The sequence below is a fragment of the Oncorhynchus mykiss genome, chromosome 8 (genome assembly GCF_013265735.2).
Source record: "Oncorhynchus mykiss isolate Arlee chromosome 8, USDA_OmykA_1.1, whole genome shotgun sequence".
Classification (NCBI taxonomy): Eukaryota; Metazoa; Chordata; class Actinopteri; order Salmoniformes; family Salmonidae; genus Oncorhynchus; species Oncorhynchus mykiss.
Genome location: NC_048572.1, coordinates 63,207,610 through 63,233,465, shown reverse-complemented (window position 1 = coordinate 63,233,465; position 25,856 = coordinate 63,207,610). Strand labels below are relative to the sequence as shown.

Below are 25,856 nucleotides of genomic sequence, written 5' to 3'. Positions count from 1 at the left end.
GCGATGGAACAGGACTGTAATTACCAATTGTATATCACAAAATTGGGTAGAAAAAGGGGTAATAAGTACAAAATAATATATATAACTGTGGCACTGTTTGAAATAATGATTGATGCACGGTCACTTACATTATACTTACAGTACAGACACTTCAGATGTCACATAACGTGATTTCCTAAACTTCCACAGGTGTGGACACTAGCTGTAGTGGCCACGGGACCTACCAGCACAACACCTGCAGTTGTCAATGCAACCCTAGCTGGGAGGGTCCTGACTGCTCCATTTCCACCTGTCCTGATGAGTGCAACGACAACGGCCGCTGTGTGGATGGCAAGTGTGTCTGCCACGCTGGCTATACGGGGAGTGACTGCAGCCAGCTGATGTGCCCAGGCGACTGCAACGATAAGGGACACTGCGTGGACGGCAAGTGTGTTTGCTTCAGCCACTTCACTGGCGAGGACTGCAGCGAACAGAAATGCGATCCTGACTGCATCCACGGCACCTGCGTGAACGGAATGTGTATCTGTGACGAAGGCTTCTTTGGGGAAGACTGCTCTACAGGTAGAAGTTCTGATATAGGCTGAGGTTATAATCAGGTCATAATATCTTATTCATTATTATATAAAAGGGAAAACTGATCCAAGATCAGCACTCCTAGTTTGATATGGCCTAGATCTAAATAGCAAACTCTACCTTTTGTTGATTCGCAGAACTAAAATGCAGAAAATCTACAGCTGTAGGATCCTTAGGGTTCTAAGGTTTCATAAACACTTTAAACTTGCCATTAGGTACTGGTTATTTGATTATTAGTTAAATAGCAGTTAAGCAGAACATTTGCAGTCAAAACATTCTGTCAGATAAATTCACTGCATCCACACTTGTGAAAGTGACAGCAATTGCTGCAGCCTCAAACTGTCTAAAGATTTAACTTTGTTAAAACCAAGTTTGTGCACAGACCCATGGTAGCTGGTCAGCTATTGCACTCAGCGATAGTAAGATTTTCAATCTGTGCTGCAAGAGAAATTTGGAGAGATTTAAAGTAATGTGCATGTAGGAACTGCTTACAACAACAACAGGGACGTGTCAAGGGGGAAGAGGGAGGCTATGTGAGTTTATGAGTTAGATTTGGAGGATAAATATTATGAGTATAGGACAAAAGTTACAGTATACTGAGACATTTTCTGTTTTGTGTGATCAGACCTTGAGGTGCATCATCATCACCAATGCTGTTTTCTTTTTAGTGACCATCAAAAGCAATGCTAATGCCTTTATAGATTTGTACATTGATAAAGAACTCAGACACACATTTCAAATAAACCATCTAGAGAAAACCTAAATTGTTTTATTCTGCCCACAAAAGGCCTTGGTGAATTTCTGTGGATTTTTAAAAGCCAGATCAATGTCCTACAGATGCTGCATCTGGATTTGGTCTGCTTTCCATGTACGTCTCCTGAGTTGTCCCTTAACACTCTTTTCACCATGGTACAGTAGACTCAGTAAAAACAGGACCTTATGTGAGTCACTGAAAAGTGGGATGTCTCACACCGACAAATGACAGTTCCATGCAGAAATGTACATTCACATTTCTGCTTCACATTTGAGAATCACGTCCATTTTCAAATTGGTGGTCTTGACTATTATTTGAATAACATACTGTACCCTTTAGCAATGCCCAAATGCATTGACATTATGTATGGTCACTTTTAACTACATGGAAACAGTACATGTGCTTCCCCACTTGTTTTTCATATTAATCACGACAGAGAACACTGAGCAGCACACGTTTGGCCCAGTTGATGGAAGTCCTACTTACAGTTGTCTCAAAAAATGTTTAACACCATAATGATGTGTCTTTGGCTGAGAACCTGCCACTGTATGGCAGCATTCGCGCAACACTGAAAGCGCGAACCACTGCTTTTAATCAGGGCAAGCCGACCAGAAACATGACCGAATACAAACAGTGTAGCTATTCCCTCCGCAAGGCAATCAAACAAGCGTCAGTATAGAGACAAAGTAGTCGCAATTCAACGGCTCAGACACGAGAGGTATGTGGCAGGGTCTACAGTCAATCACTGACTACAAAAAGAAAACCAGCCCCGTTGCGGACCCCGATGTCTTGCTCCCAGACAAACTAAACAACTTCTTTGCTCGCTTTGAGGACAATACAGTGCCACCGACACAGCCCACTACCAAAACCTGCGGGCTCTCCTTCACCGCAGCCGACGTGAGTAAAACATTTAAACGTGTTAACCCTCGCAAGGCTGCCGGCCCAGACGGCATCCCTAGCCGTGTCCTCAGAGCATGCACAGACCAGCTGGCTGGTGTGTTTACGGACATATTCAATCAATCCCTATCCCAGTCTGCTGTTCCCACATGCTTCAAGAGGGCCACCATGTTCCTGTTCCCAAGAAAGCTAAGGTAACTGAGCTAAACGACTATTGTAGCACTCACTTCCGTCATCATGAAGTGCTTTGAGAGGCTAGTCAAGGATCATATCACCTCCACCCTACCTGACATCCTAGACCCCCTCAAATTTGCTTACGGCCCCAATAGGTCCACAGACGACGCAATGGCAATCACACTGCACACTCCCCTAACCCATCTGGACAAGAGGAATACCTATGTAAGAATGCTGTTCATCGACTACAGCTCAGCATTTAACACCATAGTACCCTCCAGACTCGTCATCTCGACCCCGCCCTGTGCAACTGGGTCCTGGACTTTCTGACGAGACGCCCCCAGGTGGTAGGAAACAAAAACATCTCCACCACACTGATCCTCAACACTGGGGTCCCACAAGGGTGAGTTCTCAGCCCTCTCCTGTACTCCCTGTTCACCCATGACTGCGTGGCCATGCGTACCTCCAACTCAATCATCGAGTTTGCAGACGACACTACAGTGGTAGGCTTGATTACCAACAACGACGAGGCGGCCTACAGGGAGGAGGTGAGGGCCCTTGGAGTGTGGTGTCAGGAAAATAACCTCACACTCAACGTCAATAAAACAAAGGAGATGATCGTGGACTTCAGGAAACAGCAGAGGGCACCCCCCTATCCACATCGACAGGACACTAGTGGAGAAGGTGGAAAGTTTTAAGTTCCTCTGCGTACATATCACAGACAAACTGAAATGGTCCACCCACACAGGCAGCATGGTGAAGAAGGCGCAACAGCTGGGACCGAGAGACTGAAAAACAGCTTCTATCTCAAGGCCATCAGACTGTTAAAAGGCCATCACTAACATTGAGTGGCTGCTGCCAACATACTGACTCAAATCTCTAGCCACTTTAATAATTAAAAATTGGATGTAATAAATGTTTCACAAGTCACTTTAAACAATGCCACTTTATATAATGTTTACACACCCTACATTACTCATCTCATAAGTATATACTGTACTCTGTACCATCTACTGCATCTTGCCTATGCCGTTCAGCCATTGCTCATCCTTATATTTATATGTACATATTCTTATTCATTCCTTTGTTGTTGTGAAATTGTTAGATTACTTGTTAGATTTTACTGCATGGTCAGAACTAGAAGCATAAGCATTTCGCTACACTCGCATTAACATCTGCTAACCATGTGTATGTGACCAATAAAATATTATTTGATTTGGTGATTTGATTTGTAGATGTATGATTCTCTTCTTTATGAAGTCCAAACATAATTTCATAATTTTCTTCTTCAAAATATGTCAGTTCCTTTTGCTTTTTCCGAATCATTAGATGTTCATTTATTTGTACTTTTGGCTGTTCTGAAATATTATTTAAGGGCATAATTGTTACTGGCAGTGGCTGTAGAAAACGGCAGCAAAAGTTCTATTAACTGCCACTGGATGGAAATGCTCCTGCTGAAGAGACAGAAAACATTGAGCTTCCTGCCTTTAACATATGGAACAAGGTCCAAGCCTGCGGTGAATTCTTTCCTGGTAAATGTGGTCTCCTTAGCACCTATTTCATATTTCCCCCAATGTACACACGCTTTTTCTGCACTTTAATTCCTCGAATTCAGCACATACGCTCGGTCGTCTGTGTCCGTATTTCCCTGTATCCGCAGGAATATCTTGGCTTGGAAAGTTTGCTTCATACACTGCTGACTGGCCGTCTCCTGGGCTCTTATTCATGTTATTGAAGAGTCCCCCCATACTGTCTGATTCGCCCGACCCTATTTCTACCATCTTGATTGAAGGATCGTGTCTAGATACAGTATCACGCTGTAACTGCAGAAAATGAATATGTTTTCCCCAATTTTCTAAATTGTGTTTTCCTTAAATCAGATATGTTATTTCTGTCAGAGTTACATTGAGTGAAGTGTGAAAAGAGTAAAAAGGAGAGAGCAATAACATAGTGAACTTAGTACACCTACTGACTTCGCCAAGAGGTCCGGAATTCTTGGCGTAACAACTGAAGTGTTGGACTGACAGGCCCCAATGTTTATCCTGGTTGGGGCTACCCCTCAAATTCATCCCAATAACATAGTGAGTAACATAAAGTTTTGAACCTTAACTAATCATACCTCTGTGTCCCCCTCAGTGTCGGGCCCTAACGGCCTGCGTCTGGTAAGGGTGACTGATAATTCTCTGTTGGTGGAATGGGAGGCTGTGAAAGCAGCAGAGTACTACATCCTGACCTGGCACCCTGAGGGCAATGAGGCAGAGCTGGAGCAGTTCACCGTGCCCAACACAGAGACCTCCTACCTGATCACAGGACTCAGCCCAGGTGTCACCTACATAGTGCAGGTGTACGCTGTCATCAAGGAGATCCAGAGCGAGGGGGACAGGATCGAGGCGACCACAGGTAAGGGAGTGAAGTGAACTACAGAGGAAAGTACAGTATGTTTCTCATAACATTGATTTTCATATTTTACTCAAAAGTCCAGGTGCTTTTGTTTGTGGTAAGTGGTTCTGAATGCCAATTTAAATGTCCTGTCGTCACATAAAACTCTCTATGTACAGATCACCCCAATAATCCTGAATACTGTTTGTACTAAGTGATTCACTTAGTGATCGTTTGCTTACCATTAGGTTTAAGGTAATTACACCAGTCAGCCTAATTAAAAGGAAATGAAGCTGTAGACACATTTTATGGAAAGAGAGACACAGAGCACCGAGCCTTGGGCCCTGGGCTCTGCTGTGCGGTTAGCCATGGAAAACATCTCAGTGCATGACATTCCTGTCTGGGTATGAGAAAAGGCCTGATCATCCGGCTATGATGAAGAATTAGCGTGAGACAAACAGTTCTCAGTCACACAATATGCTTAACTTCAAACGTTATCCCTTTCAAATGGTTTTAAATCTTTTTTTTTCCGATTAGAAAGAACTGCTAAAGAACATTAGCCAGACTATTTTCCCTGGCCTGGAATGGATTTATATGCAAAATCACATATAGGAAACCTCATAGAAACCAGTAGGAAACATGCCCTGGTCCTTGGTTCTGTATGATAGCGATGACACTCTTGGGTACCCTATTAGACGTCTCTCATAACTTGTATCTAACTATAACACCATTAGTGACAATTTATATGTCAACGCAGGTGACATTTAAATGGCTAAATGTCATTATTCTGGCATATTCTAATGAGACTATGTTGAACCTACACAGAGGTGTCTGGTATTGATGGTATCCGGGTATTGGGCCAGACTGAGGACTCTATCCAGGTGGACTGGCAGAACCCTGCAGCACCTCTGGACCATTTCAGACTGACCTATGCTAACCCTGACGGGCAGGAGGAGGAGCAGAACGTACCAATGAGTGCAGAGGCCAGGACCACCCACACCATCGTAGGTATGTCATTTAAATTGGAGAACACCGTCTGAAATAGATTTGAATAGAATAGTGTGAGGCCCAATGCAGGACATGAGAATCGGGTACAGGGAGTGAACCATACGGACATGTAACGGAACAGGAACAGTGACAGCGTCTGGACATAAACACGACACAACAAAATGCTACTACAGGGAACAACACAGAGGAGCAGACATATACACAGGGGCAATCAAACAGTGAGGGAGTCCAGGTGAGCCCAATGAGCAGAGCTGCGCGTAATGATGGTAACAGGTGCTTATGATGACGGGTAGCCTGGCACCCTTGAGCGCCAGGGAGGGGGAACGGGAGCAGGCATGACAAATAGTCCATCATATTTTACAACCTTTGAATAGAATAGGACTTCATGTTTTACAACTCTTACCTGTGTAACTGTCTGTTCCCCAATGGTCTCCACCTCTCCCCATTTGAGCAGAACACGCATAACCCTTTGAGTATTCACAGATCTATGTACCCGTAACGGCTAATCATTCAATTGTGTTCAAATGTATTGTGGTAGATTAAGAACCTTGAACTACTATGAGGTTTTGCAAACCTGTATGCTTACTTGCCTTGTGTGTGTGTTATACAGGACTGCAACCTGGCACTGAGTACCTCATCACAGTGCAAGGCATCAAAGGGACCATCGAAGGGAAAGCCTCCTTCGCCACCGGGGTCACAGGTGACTGCTGCTGATACAGAGACTTTCTGGGGGTTTTAGAAAGTGAGGAGACAGTGTCTTCGTCCCAAATGGCCCCCTATTCCCTATATAGTGCACTACTTTTGACCAGTGAGCCCTGGTCAGAAGTAGTTCATAGGGAATAGGGTGCCACCTGGGACATGGGTACTGTATCCAACATCAGCGAGCGGTAACCACCCTCTGTGGCCCACTGGACCATAGTCCAACTCAAAACCACATGTGGGGGGGACGATCTCAATGGACATTGAAAGGACTATAACCAAATCAAAATGATGTAGAAATTATAATAGACCTTAATTTATAGTCTCTTTTCACTCTGTCCAGCTTGCTAATAGTCATCGCAATGGAAGCTAGACTGTCAGGGAGCATCGAAAATTCCAAAAGCGATAGATAAAGGACTATTTTTGCACATTTTGACGGCAAGGCAATATAATCCATTTTAAGTGCGGCCCCCTGGACCTCGTTGAAGACCGAATGTGGCCTGCAGAGAAAATGAGTTTGACACTTCTGCTCTAAACCATTCCCAACTCTACTGTGAGAACAGCGGAGTAAAATAGGCACAGAATGTGTTAGAGTCCATAGCTTGATAAAGTACAGTACTGTACCCTGGTATTAGGTCTCACTATAACCGCCAATGATAGTAGAATATGAACGTGGTCAGGAAGACTAATAATTATGGGTAGTGATTATGGGTCATAAATCACAGTTTAATAATCTGGACAGATTCTAATGATCGTGGTAAGAGTGTCTGGACCAGGATCCGAGCCCTAAGGTCAGTGTAGTTCATGATTTACATAAGCCACCTGGTCCTTTAAAAATATGAACATGGGAATCACTTATTTGGATCTCACAAGCATTCTCTTGAGTATTTTGCGTGAGGATGAATTCATAAAGGATGTTAACTTCTACAGCCGGTCCTGCCAACCCGATACCTGCCACTTATTTGACCGACTGAAATGACAGCTTGGCCTGCTCCTTTTGTTGGCTGTTTATTTCAGGAGATGTATTACAGTAGTTCAAAAGCAGAGCTGTCCCTGTCTCATTACGGTGATGGTGCTTTAGTTTTCTCAACCCTCAGGTGACATTTAATGGGTTTCATTTGGGAGTTAACCATTGTAGCGTTTCCAGTTTGATGGTTGTCAGGTGTCTTTCCATTACCTCACACATCCTTCTTCATAGAGCTAATCTTCACACAAGACAAGGTGGCCTGTCTCAACCACCACGGAAACCTTCACTTGAGGAGTTGCACGAAAGGCTTATAGTGATTTTGGAAGTTGGAACTCCAGAGTTCCCTTAGATAGGCGTAGAATTGTTTCAAGATGAGTGTGTGGGCCGGGAACTTTTAAAAGGTCACCTATTATTGCTACTGCCCAGTTTGTTCTCCTCAGAGCAATATAGTCACACACGCGATAGAAAAATAGGAAAATTCAAACATAATAGCAATCACATAGAGGCAGTTTATTGTGACTGTCTGTGAGTATATGAGCCTCCTAATAACCGTACAGAGTATGAAACTGTATCCTGTGGGGCCACCCCTGACAGCTCACATTATGTAAGCCTCAATTAGAGGAGCTTTGTTCCTTCCTCTCAGCAAGTTATACATTACAGAACATTTTCTCACAAGTGGCCGGTCCACTTACAACAAGAGGGGGAAATGGCTTTTCAATTCTTCTCTCTTTCAGGAAAGATCTGCTATTTATTTACTGTGAAAATCAGCTAGAGTGCATTGTCTTCTTTTATTGAATGGCATTATAGTATTTTGTGAAACAAATGTCTCTCTTCTCCTGTCATAAATCATAAATCCTTATTTCATAGACAATGAAACGGTGGACTAGAATGTTAGACCTTGTAACGTGTGCACGGTTCCTGCGTCAGTATTGTTGCCAGGGCTCAGTAAGGAGAGATAAATTGCAGCAACCTGAAAGCATTCGGGACAAGCCAAAATCAACAGAATTGCTACCTGTCACAGTAACCTGCCAGAGGATTGTAAGGCTCATAAACACAACATAGTAGTCTACTGGTGCTACCGCATCAGATTCAATACGGTTTACACAGGAGCGGCCATATAACTAGAAGCAGATGCATGGCTAGGTGAATGTCAGGGAAAGTGTTTAGTCTTCATCATGGTCCCTGGACTCTAAGGCCATGTGGAGCTGTGCAGTACAGCTGGGCTGCAGTCAGTGATGTGGGCGGAGGAGTACTCTGGCATCTTTCAGAGTTAGTCTGAGGCACTGAAGTTACTAATCTCTCCTGCCACCTAATTGCAGTGTGGATGGACTCACGTACAGACTGACCCACATGGGACGAATTGCACCCTTCTGGCTCCTCGAGCACTCGACTTTCTGCTGTCATTGTCCGTTTAAATAAAGCTTGTGAATGGGAACAAACTACTAGCAGCTTTCTGCCCAGCCTGTAAGGATGGTGAGGAGGCCTACTGATGGATAAGCTGTTTTCCACATGGTAAACCGCAACCAGTGTTTTGTAGTCTCCCCACTCAGCTACCGTGGCAGTAGAACCTTGAGCTATCCAAAGCCGTCATACATCACGACATGGCCTCGCCAAACGTGGTCTCTTCCCATGGAAACATAACACCTACCAACGTGCTGATCTGTTTAAGCGTGAGCAACCAAACATGGGAAAGGATCAGAAAGCTGTGGCACGTGTGGCTGTCTGCATTTTTAACTCCTACACGGTACATAGGGCTTTCTCCGAGGCTACTGATACTATGTGTAACATTTCATTTTCTTGTGATTAACCCCTGTCAGCTTGTCAAGCAATGTACCCACATACAGTGGCAAAAAGACAGCAGCTAAACCTTATAAGTGCCTCCCGATGCCGGCACTCTCTCTTTGGACGCATCAATAATCCGTTTTCATGATGCGGATAGCGTGGTGACATAGAGCTGACCTTGGAGGAGTCGCAAAGGGATAGCCTAAATGATGATTGCTTTTACATGTCTTCTCACTTCCTCTCTCAGTCTGGCTGCTGATGCCACTGATGCTTGCCTTCCCTAACCCCCGTAGAGCTGCAAGCTCCATTCCCCTCACTCACCCTGCTCTGCTGGATGCTCCTCTCTGGATCCTCCCTGTCAGTCTGCTCACATCCGCCATATATCTTCTCTGTCCCCTGATACCTTAAGCCCCTTGACTTCCTCGTCATAGAGAGAGCGTGCCCCAGCAAGCATGGGCCCCATCTGGGTATTTGGTTGGCAAGGTGGGCACAGGCTAGCCCACATCAAGCCCACACCAGCCCAACACGGGCTAATCCACAGTAATTCCATATCAGCCCAACAGAGACTATCCCAGCGTGGGCTAGCCCACACCAAGCCCACACCAGCCGACACAGGTTAGCCCACACCAAGCCCAACACAGTCTATCCCAAACCAGTCCCAGCTAGAGGCGGGGGCTCATTCAAATATTTGGTTCCAGTTAAAGTGTTCTGTTGTGTAATGCCCACATGTTTTAAAATCTTGTTTATAGCCAATGATGAAGTCTCAAAAAATATTTAAATAACATACAGTATGAGTTAATAGTTTCTCTTGTAAAAATCTATGTATTAGAGATGGGCATTTCGAGTCTTTTCGGTGAGCTGGCGCATTTGGCTCTTCGTTCATGATGTTAAAAAATAGCAAATCTCCAATGTAATGCCCAAAACGTAGGCTGCCTTTATGTCAGATCATGAAATGCAAGTTCAAAATATTTTTTTATTTGGCCAAATTCTTAGATGGCCTGTAGTTATTATTGTTAATATTTTTTCATGCACTGAAAAAATGTGCATGGACCAGCATGACGTGCTGTTTATTGGTTCTGCAGTGAGGATTCACCTTTAGAGAATTATGTTGTAAATTAGCTGAAGGGAGGATGGCTCATAATAATGTCCGGAACAGAGCGAATGGAATGGCATAAAACACCTGGAAACCATGTGTTTGATGTATTTGATACCATTCCATAAATTCTGCTCCAGCCATTACCACGAGCCCGTCCTCCCCAATTAAGGTGCCACCAACCTCCTGTGGTAGTAGCAGTATGCAAATCAGGGAGCCAAATGAAGACCTGTGCTGGGAAAAGATTGGCTTATTTCAGGCAAAGTAAGGACTGCCTTCAACAGATATGAACTGCCCACACAAATGCCTTAGGGACCAATGTGAAGCTGATGAGCAAAGGCGCATTGGCAACCTATATTTTTTTTTATTTTTTTTATTTTATTTCACCTTTATTTAACCAGGTAGGCTAGTTGAGAACAAGTTCTCATTTGCAACTGCGACCTGGCCAAGATAAGGCATAGCAGTGTGAACAGACAACACAGAGTTACACATGGAGTAAACAATTAACAAGTCAATAACACAGTAGAAAAAAGGGGAGTCTATATATACATTGTGTGCAAAAGGCATGAGAAGGTAGGCAAATAATTACAATTATGCAGATTAACACTGGAGTGATAAATGATCAGATGGTTATGTACAGGTAGAGATATTGGTGTGCAAAAGAGCAGAAAAATAAAAATAAATAAATAAAAACAGTATGGGGATGAGGTAGGTGAAAATGGGTGGGCTATTTACCAATAGACTATGTACAGCTGCAGCGATCGGTTAGCTGCTCAGATAGCAGATGTTTGAAGTTGGTGAGGGAGATAAAAGTCTCCAACTTCAGCGATTTTTGCAATTCGTTCCAGTCACAGGCAGCAGAGAACTGGAACGAAAGGCGGCCAAATGAGGTGTTGGCTTTAGGGATGATCAGTGAGATACACCTGCTGGAGCGCGTGCTACGGATGGGTGTTGCCATCGTAACCAGTGAACTGAGATAAGGCGGAGCTTTACCTAGCATGGACTTGTAGATGACCTGGAGCCAGTGGGTCTGGCGACGAATATGTAGCGAGGGCCAGCCGACTAGAGCATACAAGTCGCAGTGGTGGGTGGTATAAGGTGCTTTAGTGACAAAACGGATGGCACTGTGATAAACTGCATCCAGTTTGCTGAGTAGAGTGTTGGAAGCAATTTTGTAGATGACGTCGCCGAAGTCGAGGATCGGTAGGATAGTCAGTTTTACTAGGGTAAGTTTGGCGGCGTGAGTGAAGGAGGCTTTGTTGCGGAATAGAAAGCCGACTCTTGATTTGATTTTCGATTGGAGATGTTTGATATGGGTCTGGAAGGAGAGTTTAGAGTCTAGCCAGACACCTAGGTACTTATAGATGTCCACATATTCAAGGTCGGAACCATCCAGGGTGGTGATGCTGGTCAGGCGTGCGGGTGCAGGCAGCGAACGGTTGAAAAGCATGCATTTGGTTTTATATGGTCAATATTTATATTCGCATTGGGCCAACATTGTGCCATTGTAGATGTATATGCTGGGTCTGCGTTCCTCTTCCAGCCTGCTCCTAGGGTCTCTGTCTGCTCCTCACAGGAGTGAAGAGCCCAACAGAAAATCATTTGACCGACTTGGATAAAATAAATGTTTGAATGGTGTTTTATAAACCACATACCTGAGTGTCCTTATAGAAAATAGTGATTCTTCATACAATGTCTTCTCTGCCTACATCCTCATATATGTCAACAGATCTTGACGATCCTACTAACCTCTTGACCAAAGAAGTGACAGAGGATACCGCTACCGTGGAATGGCAGAAGGTACAAGCAGAGATCGACGGCTACGTGATCAGCTACAGCTCTGCGGAGGGCTCCAGTGGGGAGATATCTGTTGGGCCAGACAGCACCTCATACAGGCTGACTGGGCTGAGGCCTGGAGTTATCTACACAGTCTACATTGGGGCTGTCAAGGGCTCCCGGGTCAGCAGGAAGAGCTCCACAGAAGCTGAGACAGGTAAACTGTTAACCAAATGCCTGACTTGTTTTTGTTTCAGTTCTTGAAATAGTCTTAAGTGACGTCTGTCTTTATACTTTGATCCTGATGGCTTGTGGATGAATGGGAGAGAACTTCTCATCCTATGCTTTATGTAGGTCCTTTGTGCAAGAGGACATTTTTTAAATGTTGGGGTCTTGTGGATAGTTCTTAGGGCTGTATTTTCACTTTTAAAGGGATGCACTTTACAAAATGACAACATGGTACAACAAAAAAACAGCCAGCCAGACTTTCACCCTCAGCACTTTTGTGAATATGTATCTTCTTTACATCTTTTCCAAGAGGGAAACTCTTGCTCAGACCTGTGCTGGGCAAGCTATTTAAAGTAATTAGGTAGACACTTCTTTTGAAATGAGTTTATCATAGCCTATAGCTGTGGAGCATGTTTGTGGAAATGTTTTAGAGACATTTAAGGAGAGCTTAAGGGAGCTAGAAATGGTTCCTTCCTCATTTAATTCTGCTCATTTGAAAGAAACACCAAACATATGCTTCCCTTGTGTGTCAATGTGATAGGGTAAAAGGAGGAAGCAGTAACGGCTTGGTGGGGCTGTTTCAATAACCCCTCGGTTCACCTAACTATTTGTTTAACTTTCACTTACTGGCAATCCAGTCAGCAAAATACTATCCAATACTTGAGATCAACGTTATACATAAAGGAAAGAGAGAGAGAGAGAGAGAGAGAGACGGGGAGAGATAGAGAGAGAGAGAGAGAGAGAGAGAGAGAGAGAGAGAGAGAGAGAGAGAGAGAGAGAGACAGAGAGAGAGAGAGAGAGAGAGAGAGAGAGAAAGAGAGAGAGGAGAGTGCCTTTTAACTGCTGTTTATGGCATTAAAACAGAAGGCTCAAGTACTATGCCAGCTGACACCCACCATCAGGAAATACAGGCTATAGATAAGCACTGTGTAGGAAATCTCCTCTTGGCTCTCATAGCGCAGAAATATCACACCCAGTGGTATATACTTTCCGTGTCAGTGTATACATTTCCTCCCCCACAATCCCATTGATACCAAAAGTAAACAATATACTACCTGCTACGTAGGTGAGGTTTGGTCGTCTGGCCTCCAGGGACTGCTGGTGTGCGACATTGGAAGCCTATTGGATGCCTACAGCTGCATTGTCATGGACGCCTGCTTCAGTGAGAAAATGAAACAGACATAGTACACTAACCTGTCCCATAAGTCAAACAACGGGATTCCACATGGATACAAACATCTGAGAGGGGTGAAATTCAAGCAGGGCTCCCCATGGTTCCCATGTTTTGTCTGCTGACTGGATGGGGGTAGGTTGGGGAAGGCTAGGATTACTGGATCAGTAAACGTAAATGAACTGTGACACAGGACCAATGGAAGGTGGTACACAGAGCTTTCTGCTCTCAAACAAGTGGTAACAAACAGGGTGGTGGTAGGTACACTTTAAGATAGGGTTAGTCATTGAGGTTAAATTGAACACTGATAATTAATTGAAAAATGCCTTAAAAAATATATTTTAAAAATACATTGTTAAAGATCTTCATGTGATAACACTGCACTGGTAGAATTACATACATATGCTTTATCATAGTTCCTAACACATCTAGCTTTTAGTGCCTGCTACTTACATAGTATGTGCTGAAACTACTGAAATTAACTCACACTCATACCTCTCCAGAACTAGATGTTCCTACTAACCTGTTGACCAGAGAAGTGACAGAAGACACAGCGACAGTAACATGGGATAAAGTCCAGGCTGAAATCGACGGCTACCTGATCAGCTACAGCTCTGCTGAGGGCTCCAGTGGGGAGATCCCTGTTGGGGCAGACAGCACCTCATACAGGCTGACTGGGCTGAGGCCTGGAGTTATCTACACAGTCTACATCTGGGCTGTCAAGGGCTCCCGGGTCAGCAGGAAGAGCTCCACAGGAGCTGAGACAGGTAAACTGTTAACCAAATGCCTGACTTGTTTTTGTTTCAGTTCTCGAAATAGTCTTAAGTGACGTCTGTCTTTATACTTTGATCCTGATGGCTTGTGGATGTATGGGAGAGAACTTCTCATCCTATGCTTTATGTAGGTCCTTTGTGCAAGAGGACATTTTTTTAATGTTGGGGTCTTGTGGATAGTTCTTAGGGCTGTATTTTCACTTTTAAAGGGATGCACTTTACAAAATGACAACATGGTACAAAAAAAAAAAACAGCCAGCCAGACTTTCACCCTCAGCACTTTTGTGAATATGTATCTTCTTTACATCTTTTCCAAGAGGGAAACTCTTGCTCAGACCTGTGCTGGGCAAGCTATTTAAAGTAATTAGGTAGACACTTCTTTTGAAATGAGTTTATCATAGCCTATAGCTGTGGAGCATGTTTGTGGAAATGTTTTAGAGACATTTAAGGAGAGCTTAAGGGAGCTAGAAATGGTTCCTTCCTTATTTAATTCTGCTCATTTGAAAGAAACACCAAACATATGCTTCCCTTGTGTGTCAATGTGATAGGGTAAAAGGAGGAAGCAGTAACGGCTTGGTGGGGCTTTTTCAATAACCCCTCGGTTCACCTAACTATTTGTTTAACTTTCACTTACTGGCAATCCAGTCAGCAAAATACTATCAAATACTTGAGATCAACGTTATACATAAAGGAAAGAGAGAGAGAGAGAGAGAGAGAGAGAGACAGAGAGAGAGAGGCAGATAGAGAGAGAGACGGAGAGAGAGAGAGAGAGAGAAAGAGAGAGAGAGAGAGAGAGAGAGAGACAGAGAGAGAGAGAGAGAGAGAGAGAGAGGGAGGAGAGTGCATTTTAACTGCTGTTTATGGCATTAAAACAGAAGGCTCAAGTACTATACCAGCTGACACCCACCATCAGGAAATACAGGCTATAGATAAGCACTGTGTAGGAAATCTCCTCTTGGCTCTCATAGCGCAGAAATATCACACCCAGTGGTATATACTTTCCGTATCAGTGTATACATTTCCTCCCCCACAATCCCATTGATACCAAAAGTAAACAATATACTACCTGCTACGTAGGTGAGGTTTGGTCGTCTGGCCTCCAGGGACTGCTGGTGTGCGACATTGGAAGCCTATTTGATGCCTACAGCTGCATTGTCATGGATGCCTGCTTCAGTGAGAAAATGAAACAGACATAGTACACTAACCTGTCCCATAAGTCAAACAATGGGATTCCACATGGATACAAACATCTGAGAGGGGTGAAATTCAAGCAGGGCTCCCCATGTTTCCCATGTTTTGTCTGCTGACTGGATGGGGGTAGGTTGGGGAAGGCTAGGATTACTGGATCAGTAAACGTAAATGAACTGTGACACAGGACCAATGGAAGGTGGTACACAGAGCTTTCTGCTCTCAAACAAGTGTTAACAACTGGTAACAAACAGGGTGGTGGTAGGTACACTTTAAGATAGGGTTAGTCATTGAGGTTAAATTGAACACTGATAATTAATTGAAAAATGCCTGGAAAAATATATTTTAAAAATACATTGTTAAAGATCTTCATGTGATAACACTGCACTGGTAGAATTACATACATATGCTTTATCATAGTTCCTAACACATCTAGCTTTTAGTGCCTGCTACTTACATAGTATGTGCTGAAACTACTGAAATTAACTCACACTCATACCTCTCCAGAACTAGATGTTCCTACTAACCTGTTGACCAGAGAAGTGACAGAAGACACAGCGACAGTAACATGGGATAAAGTCCAGGCTGAAATCGACGGCTACCTGATCAGCTACAGCTCTGCTGAGGGCTCCAGTGGGGAGATCCCTGTTGGGGCAGACAGCACCTCATACAGGCTGACTGGGCTGAGGCCTGGAGTCATCTACACAGTCTACATCTGGGCTGTCAAGGGCTCCCGGGTCAGCAGGAAGAACTTTGTTGACGCTGAGACAGGTCACTAACTCGTCTCGTGATTCAAAGTGTTGAAAAACCCTGTAGATATGGATGTTACTTAGAATAGGAAGTGTTTGTGTTAGATAATTCATCTGGGACTATACAAAGTAGTGTTACCAGTAAAAGTGGCAAAGAGATAATCAATCAAACTTGTCTCACATATCCTTAGTCATTCCACAACTGACCATCACAGAAAATTATATATTTTAATAATATGTATACTCACAAATACATTACACTTCAAAATTGAAGTTTGTCTGATGTTTTTATATCTTAATGTCAAGATTAGTCCACTTTCTGCACACCATTGACTGAGTACATCCAGCTATATTCCTCAACCTCCTAAAAAATGGAAACAAATTTGCATTGCAAAGCTTGAAATGATATAGTGATAACCTTTCCCAGGTCATTTAGAATTTTGCCATATAGCTGCAGCTACAAAACAGATGGCCTGTAACATGAACTTATCTCAACAGATGATCACTTTTGAGGCCTAAAAACATCCAACAAACATTGCTATTGGGTTGTAATTCCTCAATAATTCGATATTAGTTTGTTAATTATTCTATGCAAAATACTTGTGCTACTTTTTAACAAATCCTGACATGAAAATGATCTCGCTCTTGGGAAACACAACTTTTAATCTCCCAGATGAAAAAAAAATGTAATGCATGGTAGACTGTGTATAGTAATAATCCATTTACTAATGGTTCTCCAGATTTGGAAGCTCCTACTAACCTGTTGTCCAGAGAAGTGACAGAGGACACAGCTGATGTGTCGTGGGACAGACCTTTAGCGGACATTGATGGCTACCTGATCAGCTACAGCTCTGCTGAGGGCTCCAGTGTGGAGATCCCTGTTGGGGCAGACAGCACCTCCTACAGGCTGACTGGGCTGAGGCCTGGAGTCATCTACACAGTCTACATCTGGGCTGTCAAGGGCTCCCGGGTCAGCAGGAAGAGCTCCACAGAAGCTGAGACAGGTTTTCTATCTGTATTTTCATGATAATCCCACAAATTCATTGTCCAATGAGTGAGATAGTCATTTCTGAACAAGAGGTTATGGTGTTTTTGTTTTTCACCTTTATTTAACCAGATAGGCTAGTTCTCATTTAGGATAGTTCTCATAGGCTAGTTCTCATTTACAACTGCGACCTGGCCAAGATAAAGCAAAGCAGTGCGATAACATAATATAAAAAGTCTATATACAGTGTATGCAAATGAGGTAAGATAAGGGTGGTAAGGCAATAAATAGGCCGTAGTGGCAAAATAATAAAAATGTAGCAATTAAACACTGGGGTGATAGATGTGCAGAAGATTAATGTGCAAGTAGAAAAAAATAACAGTACGGGGATGAGGTAGTCTGATGGGCTATTTACAGATGGGCTATGTACAGGTGCAGTGATCTGTGAGCTGCTCTGACAGCTGGTGCTTAAAGTTAGTGAGGGAGATTTGAGTCTCCAGCTTCAGTGATTTTTGCAATTTGTTCCAGTCATTGGCAGCAGAGTAAGCAGTAAGGAAAGGCGGCCAAAGGAGGAATTGGCTTTGGGGGTGATCAGTGAAATATACCTGCTGGAGCGCGTGCTACGGTTGGGTGCTGCTATGGTGACCAGTGAGCTGAGATAAGGCGGAGCTTTACCTAGCAAATATTTATAGATGACCTGGAGCCAGTGGGTTTGGCGACAAATGAAGCGAGGGCCAGCCAATGAGAGCATACAGGTTGCAGTGGCACTTTGATAGACTGCATCCAATTGCTGAGTAGAGTGTTGGAGGCTATTTTGTAAATGACATCGTCGACGTTAAGGATCGAAAGCATAGTCAGTTTTACGAGGGTATGTTTGGCAGCATGAGTGAAGGATGCTTTGGTGTGAAATAGGAAGCCGATTCTGGATGAAATTTTATTGGAGATGCTTAATGTGAGTCTGGAAGGAGAGTTTACAGTCTAGCCAGACACCTAGGTATTTGTAGTTGTCCACATATTCTAAGTCAGAACCGTCCAGAGTAGTGATGCTGGAAGTGCAGGCAGGTGTGGGCAGCGATCGGTTGAAGAGCATGCATTTAGTTTTACTTGCCTTTAAGAGCAGTTGGAGGCCACGGAAGGAGAGTTGTATGGCATTGAGGCTCGTCTGGAGGTTAGTTAATTTAACAGTGTCCAAAGAAGGGCCAGAAGTATACAGAATGGTGTCATCTGCGTAGAGGTGGATCAGAGACTCACCAGCAGCAAGAGCGACATCATTGATGTATACAGAGAAAAGAGTCGGCCCGAGAATTGAACCCTGTGGCACTCCCATAGAGACTGCCAGAGTTCTGGACAACAGACCCTCCGATTTGACACAATGAACTCGGTCTGAGATGGAGTTGGTGAACCAGGCAAGGCAGTCATTTGAGAAACCAAGGCTGTTGAGTCTGCCAATAAGAATGTGGTGAGTCAAAAGCCTTGGCCAGGTCGATGAATACAGCTGCACAGTATTGTCTCTTATCGATGGCGGATATGATATCGTTTAGGATCTTGAGCGTGGCTGAGGTGCACCCATACCAACTCGGAAACCAGAATGCATAGCGGAGAAGGTACGGTGGGATTCGAAATGGTCAATGATCTGTTTGTTATCTTGGCTTTCGAAGACCTTAGAAAGGCAGGGTAAGATAGATATAGGTCTGTAGCAGTTTGGGTCTAGTGTGTCGCCCCCTTTGACGAGGGGGATATCCGCTGTAGCTTTCCAATCTTTGGGGATCTCCGACGGTACGAAAGAGAGATTGAACACGCTAGTAATAGGGGTTGCAATAATTTTGAGGGATAATTTTAGAAAGAGAGGGTCCAGATTGTCTATCCCGGCTTATTTGTAGGGGTCCAGATTTTGCAGCTCTTTCAGAACATCAGCTATCTGGATTTGCGTGAAGGAGAAATGGGGTAGGCTTGGGCGAGTGGCTGTAGGGGGTGCAGGGCTGTTGACCGGGTTAGGGTTAGCCAGGTGGAAAGCATGGCCTAGCATAGAAAAATGCTTATTGAAATTCTCAATTATCCTGGCTTTATTGGTGGTGACAGTGTTTCCTAGTCTCAGTGCAGTGGGCAGCTGGGAGGAGATGGTCTTATTCTCCATGGACTTCACAGTGTCCCAGACCTTTTTAGAGTTTGTGCTACAGGATGCAAATCTCTGTTTGAAAAAGCTAGCCTTTGCTTTCCTAACTGTCTGTGTATATTCTTTCCTAACTTCCCTGAAAAGTTGCATATCGCAGGGGCTATTCGATGCTAAGGGCAGTCAGGTCAGGGGTGATCCAAGGGCTATATCTGTTCCTGGTTCTAAATTTTATGTGGCATGCTTATTTAAGATGGTGAGGAAAGCACTTTTAAAGAATAACCAGGCATCCTCTACTGACGGAATGAGGTCAATATCCTTCCAGGATACCCGTGCCAGGTTAATTAGAAATACCTGCTCGCTGAAGTGTTTTAGGGAGCTTTGACAGTGATGAGGGGTGGTCGTTTGACCGCAGACCCATTACGGACGCAGCCAATGAGGCAGTGATTGCTGAGATCCTGGTTGAAGACAGCAGAGGTGTATATGGAGGGCAGGTTGGTTAGGATTATATCTATGAGGGTGCCCGTGTTTACAGATTTGGGGTTGTACCTGGTAGGTTCATTGATCATTTGTGTGAGACTGAGGGCATCAATCTTAGATTGTAGGATGGCCGGGGTGTTAAGCAGCACAAGCTCTGAAGATAGATGGGGAGCAATCAGTTCACATATGGTGTCCAGGGAACAGCTGGGGGCGGAAGGTGGTCTATAGCAAGCGGCAACGGTGAGAGACTTGTTTCTGGAAAGGTGGATTTTTAAAAGTAGAAGCTGAAATTGTTTGGGCACAGACCTGGATAGTAAGACAGAACTCTGCAGGCTATCTCTGCAGTAGATTGCAGTTCTATCTTGTCTGGAAATGTTAGGGATGGACATTTCAGGGTTTTTGATGGCCTTCCTACGCCAGGATTCAGACAAGGCTAGGACATCCTGTGTGGAGGCATAATCATCTTTGAGGAGCTGTCAGGTTCCTTCGCTCTTAGTGGAATTCTGGTCAACCCAAACCAACAGTTCAAGGATCTGCTCAATATGAGATACAAACAGTGACATTTATTGGAGAATAGAGATGGAGGAATGTAAGGCATGATAAATAGTACTTCATCAGCTGTCATATTCTTATTTTGCCATCCAATTACTGCGTCTGGACATTTTCATTCATGCATTCTATTTGACTAAATGGCTTCTGTTTTGGGATGTTCTCTCCATAGAAATTGACGCACCAAAAAACCTGAAAGCATCGGATGTTAAACTGAATGTAGCTACCCTGACCTGGACTGCTCCCTTAGCCAGAATCGATGGCTACATCCTCACATTGAGAGCTGAGGATGGCAGTTTGAAGGTACTAATTCTCAGTAACACAAACTCTAGTTGTGGGCATGGAAATATGCAATGTCATGATATATGTATGTAGCTATAGAAACCTATTATATTAGCCAGTTGTGGTTTTTTTCGTAGCTTTCGGTATTGGAGATCACAATTTCATTTCATCCTATATGAAAGGGAAAGGAAAGAGAAAGGGGGATACCTAATCAGTTGAAAGCCTTAAACTGAAATGTGTCTTCCGCATTTAACCAAACCCCTCTGAAGAGGTGCGGGGAGCTGCCTTAATCGACAAAGTTACTGTTGGCGTGCATCGTGTACAAAAAACAAGTATTCTCAGTGTTATACCCCTGACCTCTAGTGGCGAAACATTTGTAAAAACCAACGTCAGTGGTCTTTAGTTCTGTGTCAGTGACTCTTCCTTGTCTCAGTGAATGATTGTAATTCCACTGTGTTCTGAATAGGCTGTGGAGAAGAAGCTGAGGGCAGGAGAGAGCAGCTTTGCCTTATCGGGCCTGGAGAAAGGAAAGAACTACATTGTTACCCTCCTTGCTTACAGAGGACCAAAGAGGAGCAGAGTGATAGAGATCACATTCAAAACAGGTACACTGTGCCCTCTATGAACATCATCCACACACCAGACTAGTCTGACTCAGTGTGGTGAGATGTTAGCATTTCACTACACTCTTGTGCTATAATTTCAATTTGATTAGTAATGTTTCATTTCTTTCTCATCTTACAATTAATTGGTCACTTGTGAAATACAACTGAAAGCCAACTTTCAGGGCAATTAGCTTGCTGCTATATCAGAATAAATTACTTGACACATCGTTACATATTTTTTTTCCCCTGAACCCCATAACGGTTATAGTTTACTGGCATCATTGCACTTGTATCCTTCACAGTGGGTTTGTTGTACCCATTCCCCATGGACTGTACTCAGATTAAGAAGAATGGTAACGTGGCAAGTGGAATCTACACCATTTACGTCAACAGTGATCGCACCAAGCCCATGGAGGTGTACTGTGACATGGACACTGATGGCGGTGGATGGGTGGTACGCTCAAGCTAAAGTACATTTTGATTGATGGTATTGATGACTGAAAGAAAAAAACAGTCTGGATAGATGGACCATCGATTTAAGTGGTCAATCAAACTATCAATCAAATTTGTGTGTGAGCAGAGACTGAGATCTACAGTACATCACTCCCCAGGTGTTCCAGAGACGCAACAATGGACAGATGGACTTCATGAAGCGCTGGAGACAGTACATGGCTGGTTTTGGGAACATGACTGATGAATTTTGGCTTGGTTAGTACTGTATAAACATAATTTTCATCTCCTGTATCTCAATAGGACTGTTATGTTCCTAGGAGTTCCTCTCATGGAATTGATATTGACGATAATGATGATGTAAATGTAATAAGTCCTCAAAGTTCTCTTACTCTAACCCACAGGTCTGGACAATATCTATGAGCTGACCAATACTCCCACGCAGTACGAGCTGCGAGTGGACCTTGGTGTGGGTTCAGAGAAGGCCTATGCTGTCTATGACAACTTCAAGATAGCCCCGGCTAAGCAGAAGTTCAATCTGACCATCGGTGAATACAGTGGAACAGCAGGTGGACCATCTCTTTGTATCTTTCTAACAATTTGTTGTTGAGGAATACAAGCATAAATATTCCACACATTAAACAAACTCAGGGCTCCAACCCACACACATAACCAATTACCACACAGCTGTGACTGTCATGAATAGAATTTTCACAATGGATGCTGTGAATCAGGTATATGATTGTTTTCCAGGCGATGCCATGAGCTACCATCAAGGTCGCCCCTTCTCCACGGTTGACAATGACAATGACATTGCTCTTGGTAACTGTGCCCTGACACATCGTGGTGCATGGTGGTACAAAAACTGTCACCTTGCCAACCTCAACGGCAAATTCGGAGACAACAGACACAGCATGGTAAGACTTGTGCGGCAGTTTTTTGGGGGTGTAGTGCAAGATCGTACAAGCAGATGGCGCTGATAGCATAATACAGAATCCATGGTAGTTGCACGTGAGCGTCCGGTAGGGGTTTTCTATTCTTAGTGTGAAATGGCTGTCCTAGATTTATCAGCTTCCATAAAGGTACACTTTTCTCAAAAAGCCTTATAAATAGGTGTTTATAGCTAACTTTCATTCTCAGGGAGCCTAACAAGAACTGTTTTGTGTCTGCATGAAGAACGTTGAGAGGAAATGGGAGGGAATTGTTTTGTCATATCAAGTTATACCATGCCTCTCTTAATGAGATGCAAAATACGTTTGTGTCAGTATTGATGAAGACATCACCGGCACAGATAGAACTTGATAGAAGTTTCATTCTGGATCATTCTATATTTGACCTTATTTTGATAGATATGAGACAGTATGAAATCCTCTTCAGTGTGAAGCAGTTACTAGTATCATGAAACATCTGGCTGACTGTGGCTAATGTGTTGTCCTGTCTCTCTTTCTAACCTCTACCAGGGTGTGAACTGGGAGCCATGGAAGGGTCACCTGATGTCTCTTGATTTCACTGAGATGAAGATTCGGCCTGTGGGCACTGCCAGGAAGAGGAGGTCGCTTAGAAGCAGTACAGCTCCCAGAAAATAGTCCCTCTGATGAACTAAAGCAGTCAATGGGAACCTCATTACAAACCAGGCAAAGTAGCTAGAACCTCAAACCAGGAACATCAATCTATCTCAAGACTATTGTAACTTACTTTATGTTAACATATCATATGGCTGCAGCCATAAACGTCTTTATTTTTCATAGGATATTTGTATTATTGGTTTATTTCATATATATTATGAACAAGTGAACTGCAACTTTCACTGTATAGTGTTATCACATGGGCAAAGTAAAAGGATTTCGTATCTTGGCTCTGTCCTAAAGCGGCATTCCTCGCAGACGTAGATTCTTAGCAAATGACCTCTGTCCTATTGTACTGTATATGATTACATTTTATAGGCTGGCTCCATGGCATAAAACAGTCACCATATTCATAACACTGTCTGCTCCTATTATGCATAATCAGTTAGATCACCAAATGATACCGTGTTTTTAGAATAGTTATACTGCTCTTGTTCACATTCATAACATAGCATAGACCCTGACTCTCTGTTCTAAGTTCTGGTCTCTGGCCTACCCAGCCTACAGAGTTAGCTACATTTCACATTTCAGATGTTATGCATAAGAAATAGAATGTATGACATGCTCCTTTGTAAGATTGTATTTTCAAGTGTGTATTGTAATTGTGTCGTTCCACGAAGAGTGCCTTTTGCGTCCCTTTGATATTTTAAGTAGAAATTAAAAACCTGCTATATTAAATGAAGTGCCCTTTAATATAGACCACATGGAGAATTCAATCAATCGGATTCCTAAAATGAATATAGGCTTGCTAAAATGCCAAAATTCAGCATTTTGACATGTCCCTCCATCCACCTTGTGTCACTTCTAGGAAGATTTTAACCCACTTAATCCCAAAAGGTCTCCAAGTTTCACCATCATTGTAAAGCCCTACTTAAAGTGTTGCTATGACAGTCATTTCTGAAGACTATTATGTATTTCATGTGATTAGTGATTCATTTACATCTGTCCCTCGTTTTAAGGTCAACACTGTTATGTGAACTGAACACGGTTTTTGCAGAAGAAACATTGAATATCTAATAGTCAAATCATAGAGTAAAATATTTTATTGGCCATTTTCTGGTGTTTTGTGGTGTCAAGCATAACATGTCAACCTTTTTACCCATAGATTGACAGGCTATAAATGTTTCAACAAGTTCATTTTTTGGTGAAGCTTGCATTCAATTGCCACTGCCTGTTGCACACAACATACTTCCATTCCTCCTGTCACAAGGGGATTTATGGCTGACTTCAGAAGAAATTGTCAGCCCTGTTATGGCCATCCCTGTTACTTTATTTCACACTTAATAGGCATTTACTATAGTCATTTGAGATGGGAAAACCTGATATTCATGAAGTTGAATGCTAAATAACAAAATGTTCAAGTTAGGTGAAATCAAACTTTTTTTCTTTCTTTCTTTTTTTTCCTTATACATTTCTCAAAAGGCAGCAAATTGGTGGAATGACCCAGTTGCTGTGTTATATTGAAGTCCTTTATAGCACTATGTAACGGCTCTCGTCGAAAGGAGTGGACCAAAGCGCAGGGTGGAAAGTGTTCATGATTTTATTATCCAAAAAACACTCAAACAAAATAACAAAACGAAAGCGCCCAGTTCTGTCAGGTAACAGACACTAAAGAGAAAACAAGACCCCACAAAATCCAAAAGGAAAATGACAACTTATATATGATCCCCAATCAGAGACAACGATAAACAGCTGCCTCTGATTGGGAACCACACTCAGCAAAAACCAAAGAAATAGAAAACATAGACTTTCATACCCGAGTCACACCCTGACCTAACCAATCATAGAAAATAATAAGGATCTCTAAGGTCAGGGCGTGACTCAGTAGCATCTATGCCTGCAGTGACAGAGAGTGCTATTTGAATGGGACATGACTTCACACAGTGTTTATCAAAAAGATGCAGTTGATGTTAATCAACTAATTCAATTCATACTTGAAGAGGAACGAAGTAGAAAACGTTTGATTTTCACCATATCTTTCCCAGAAACAGGGTTAGATTTGCAGAAAAGGTTAGATATACCAGAAAAACAGAATAGCAGATTTGCAGTTTCCTTTTGCTTTTTACCATTCATATCACTTTGTGACGTAACCTCACAGGTAACCTGATCTTGACAGGACATTTGAAAATGGTCCCTATTTATGTCCTTTTTGAGTTGAATGACTATGGTTTTCTCTTTGACAGACACAGTCTAGGATAACCTACACTTGAGTTGTGTATCATACCACAAGTTGAGGTTTCTCAACTTCCCCTGGTTTCTCAGCTGTCGTTTCAATTCACTGCTGAGGAATGATTTCACACATTGGACTGTGTGAATAACAATGCAAGAAAGATATTCACAAAGTTAAGCGAGAATGAAAAAGAAGGAGGAAGAGGATGGGGCCTACTGTGGAATATTCTAGCTGAGCTTTTGAAATGTCTCACAGGAGCCAATTGATGCAATAGCTATTTGAACCACATGGATTGTAAATTACTATAAAGAAGATTGGTTCCTATAACAGCACTGCGGGGCAAATGAGCTCTTAAAGAGATTCTCTGATACTTTTTAGCCACTAGTCTG

General features: G+C 43.1%; 1 protein-coding gene across 1 annotated transcript in view; it reads left to right on the top strand.

The window, feature by feature from the left end:
* The window catches only part of LOC110530312 (tenascin-N), a 30,799-nt gene extending 6,365 nt beyond the window's left edge, over positions 1-24,434 (top strand). The window contains exons 3-17 of the mRNA XM_036985951.1: positions 190-561; positions 4,535-4,798; positions 5,603-5,785; positions 6,396-6,485; positions 12,056-12,319; positions 14,005-14,268; positions 15,970-16,233; positions 16,952-17,215; positions 20,508-20,638; positions 21,084-21,222; positions 21,525-21,676; positions 21,834-21,930; positions 22,077-22,241; positions 22,426-22,589; positions 23,133-24,434. Coding sequence (XP_036841846.1) covers positions 190-561; positions 4,535-4,798; positions 5,603-5,785; positions 6,396-6,485; positions 12,056-12,319; positions 14,005-14,268; positions 15,970-16,233; positions 16,952-17,215; positions 20,508-20,638; positions 21,084-21,222; positions 21,525-21,676; positions 21,834-21,930; positions 22,077-22,241; positions 22,426-22,589; positions 23,133-23,258 — 2,939 coding nt within the window. The 3' untranslated portion in view covers positions 23,259-24,434. The remainder of the gene's footprint in view (positions 1-189; positions 562-4,534; positions 4,799-5,602; positions 5,786-6,395; positions 6,486-12,055; positions 12,320-14,004; positions 14,269-15,969; positions 16,234-16,951; positions 17,216-20,507; positions 20,639-21,083; positions 21,223-21,524; positions 21,677-21,833; positions 21,931-22,076; positions 22,242-22,425; positions 22,590-23,132) is intronic.
* Positions 24,435-25,856: the final 1,422 nt, after the last annotated feature.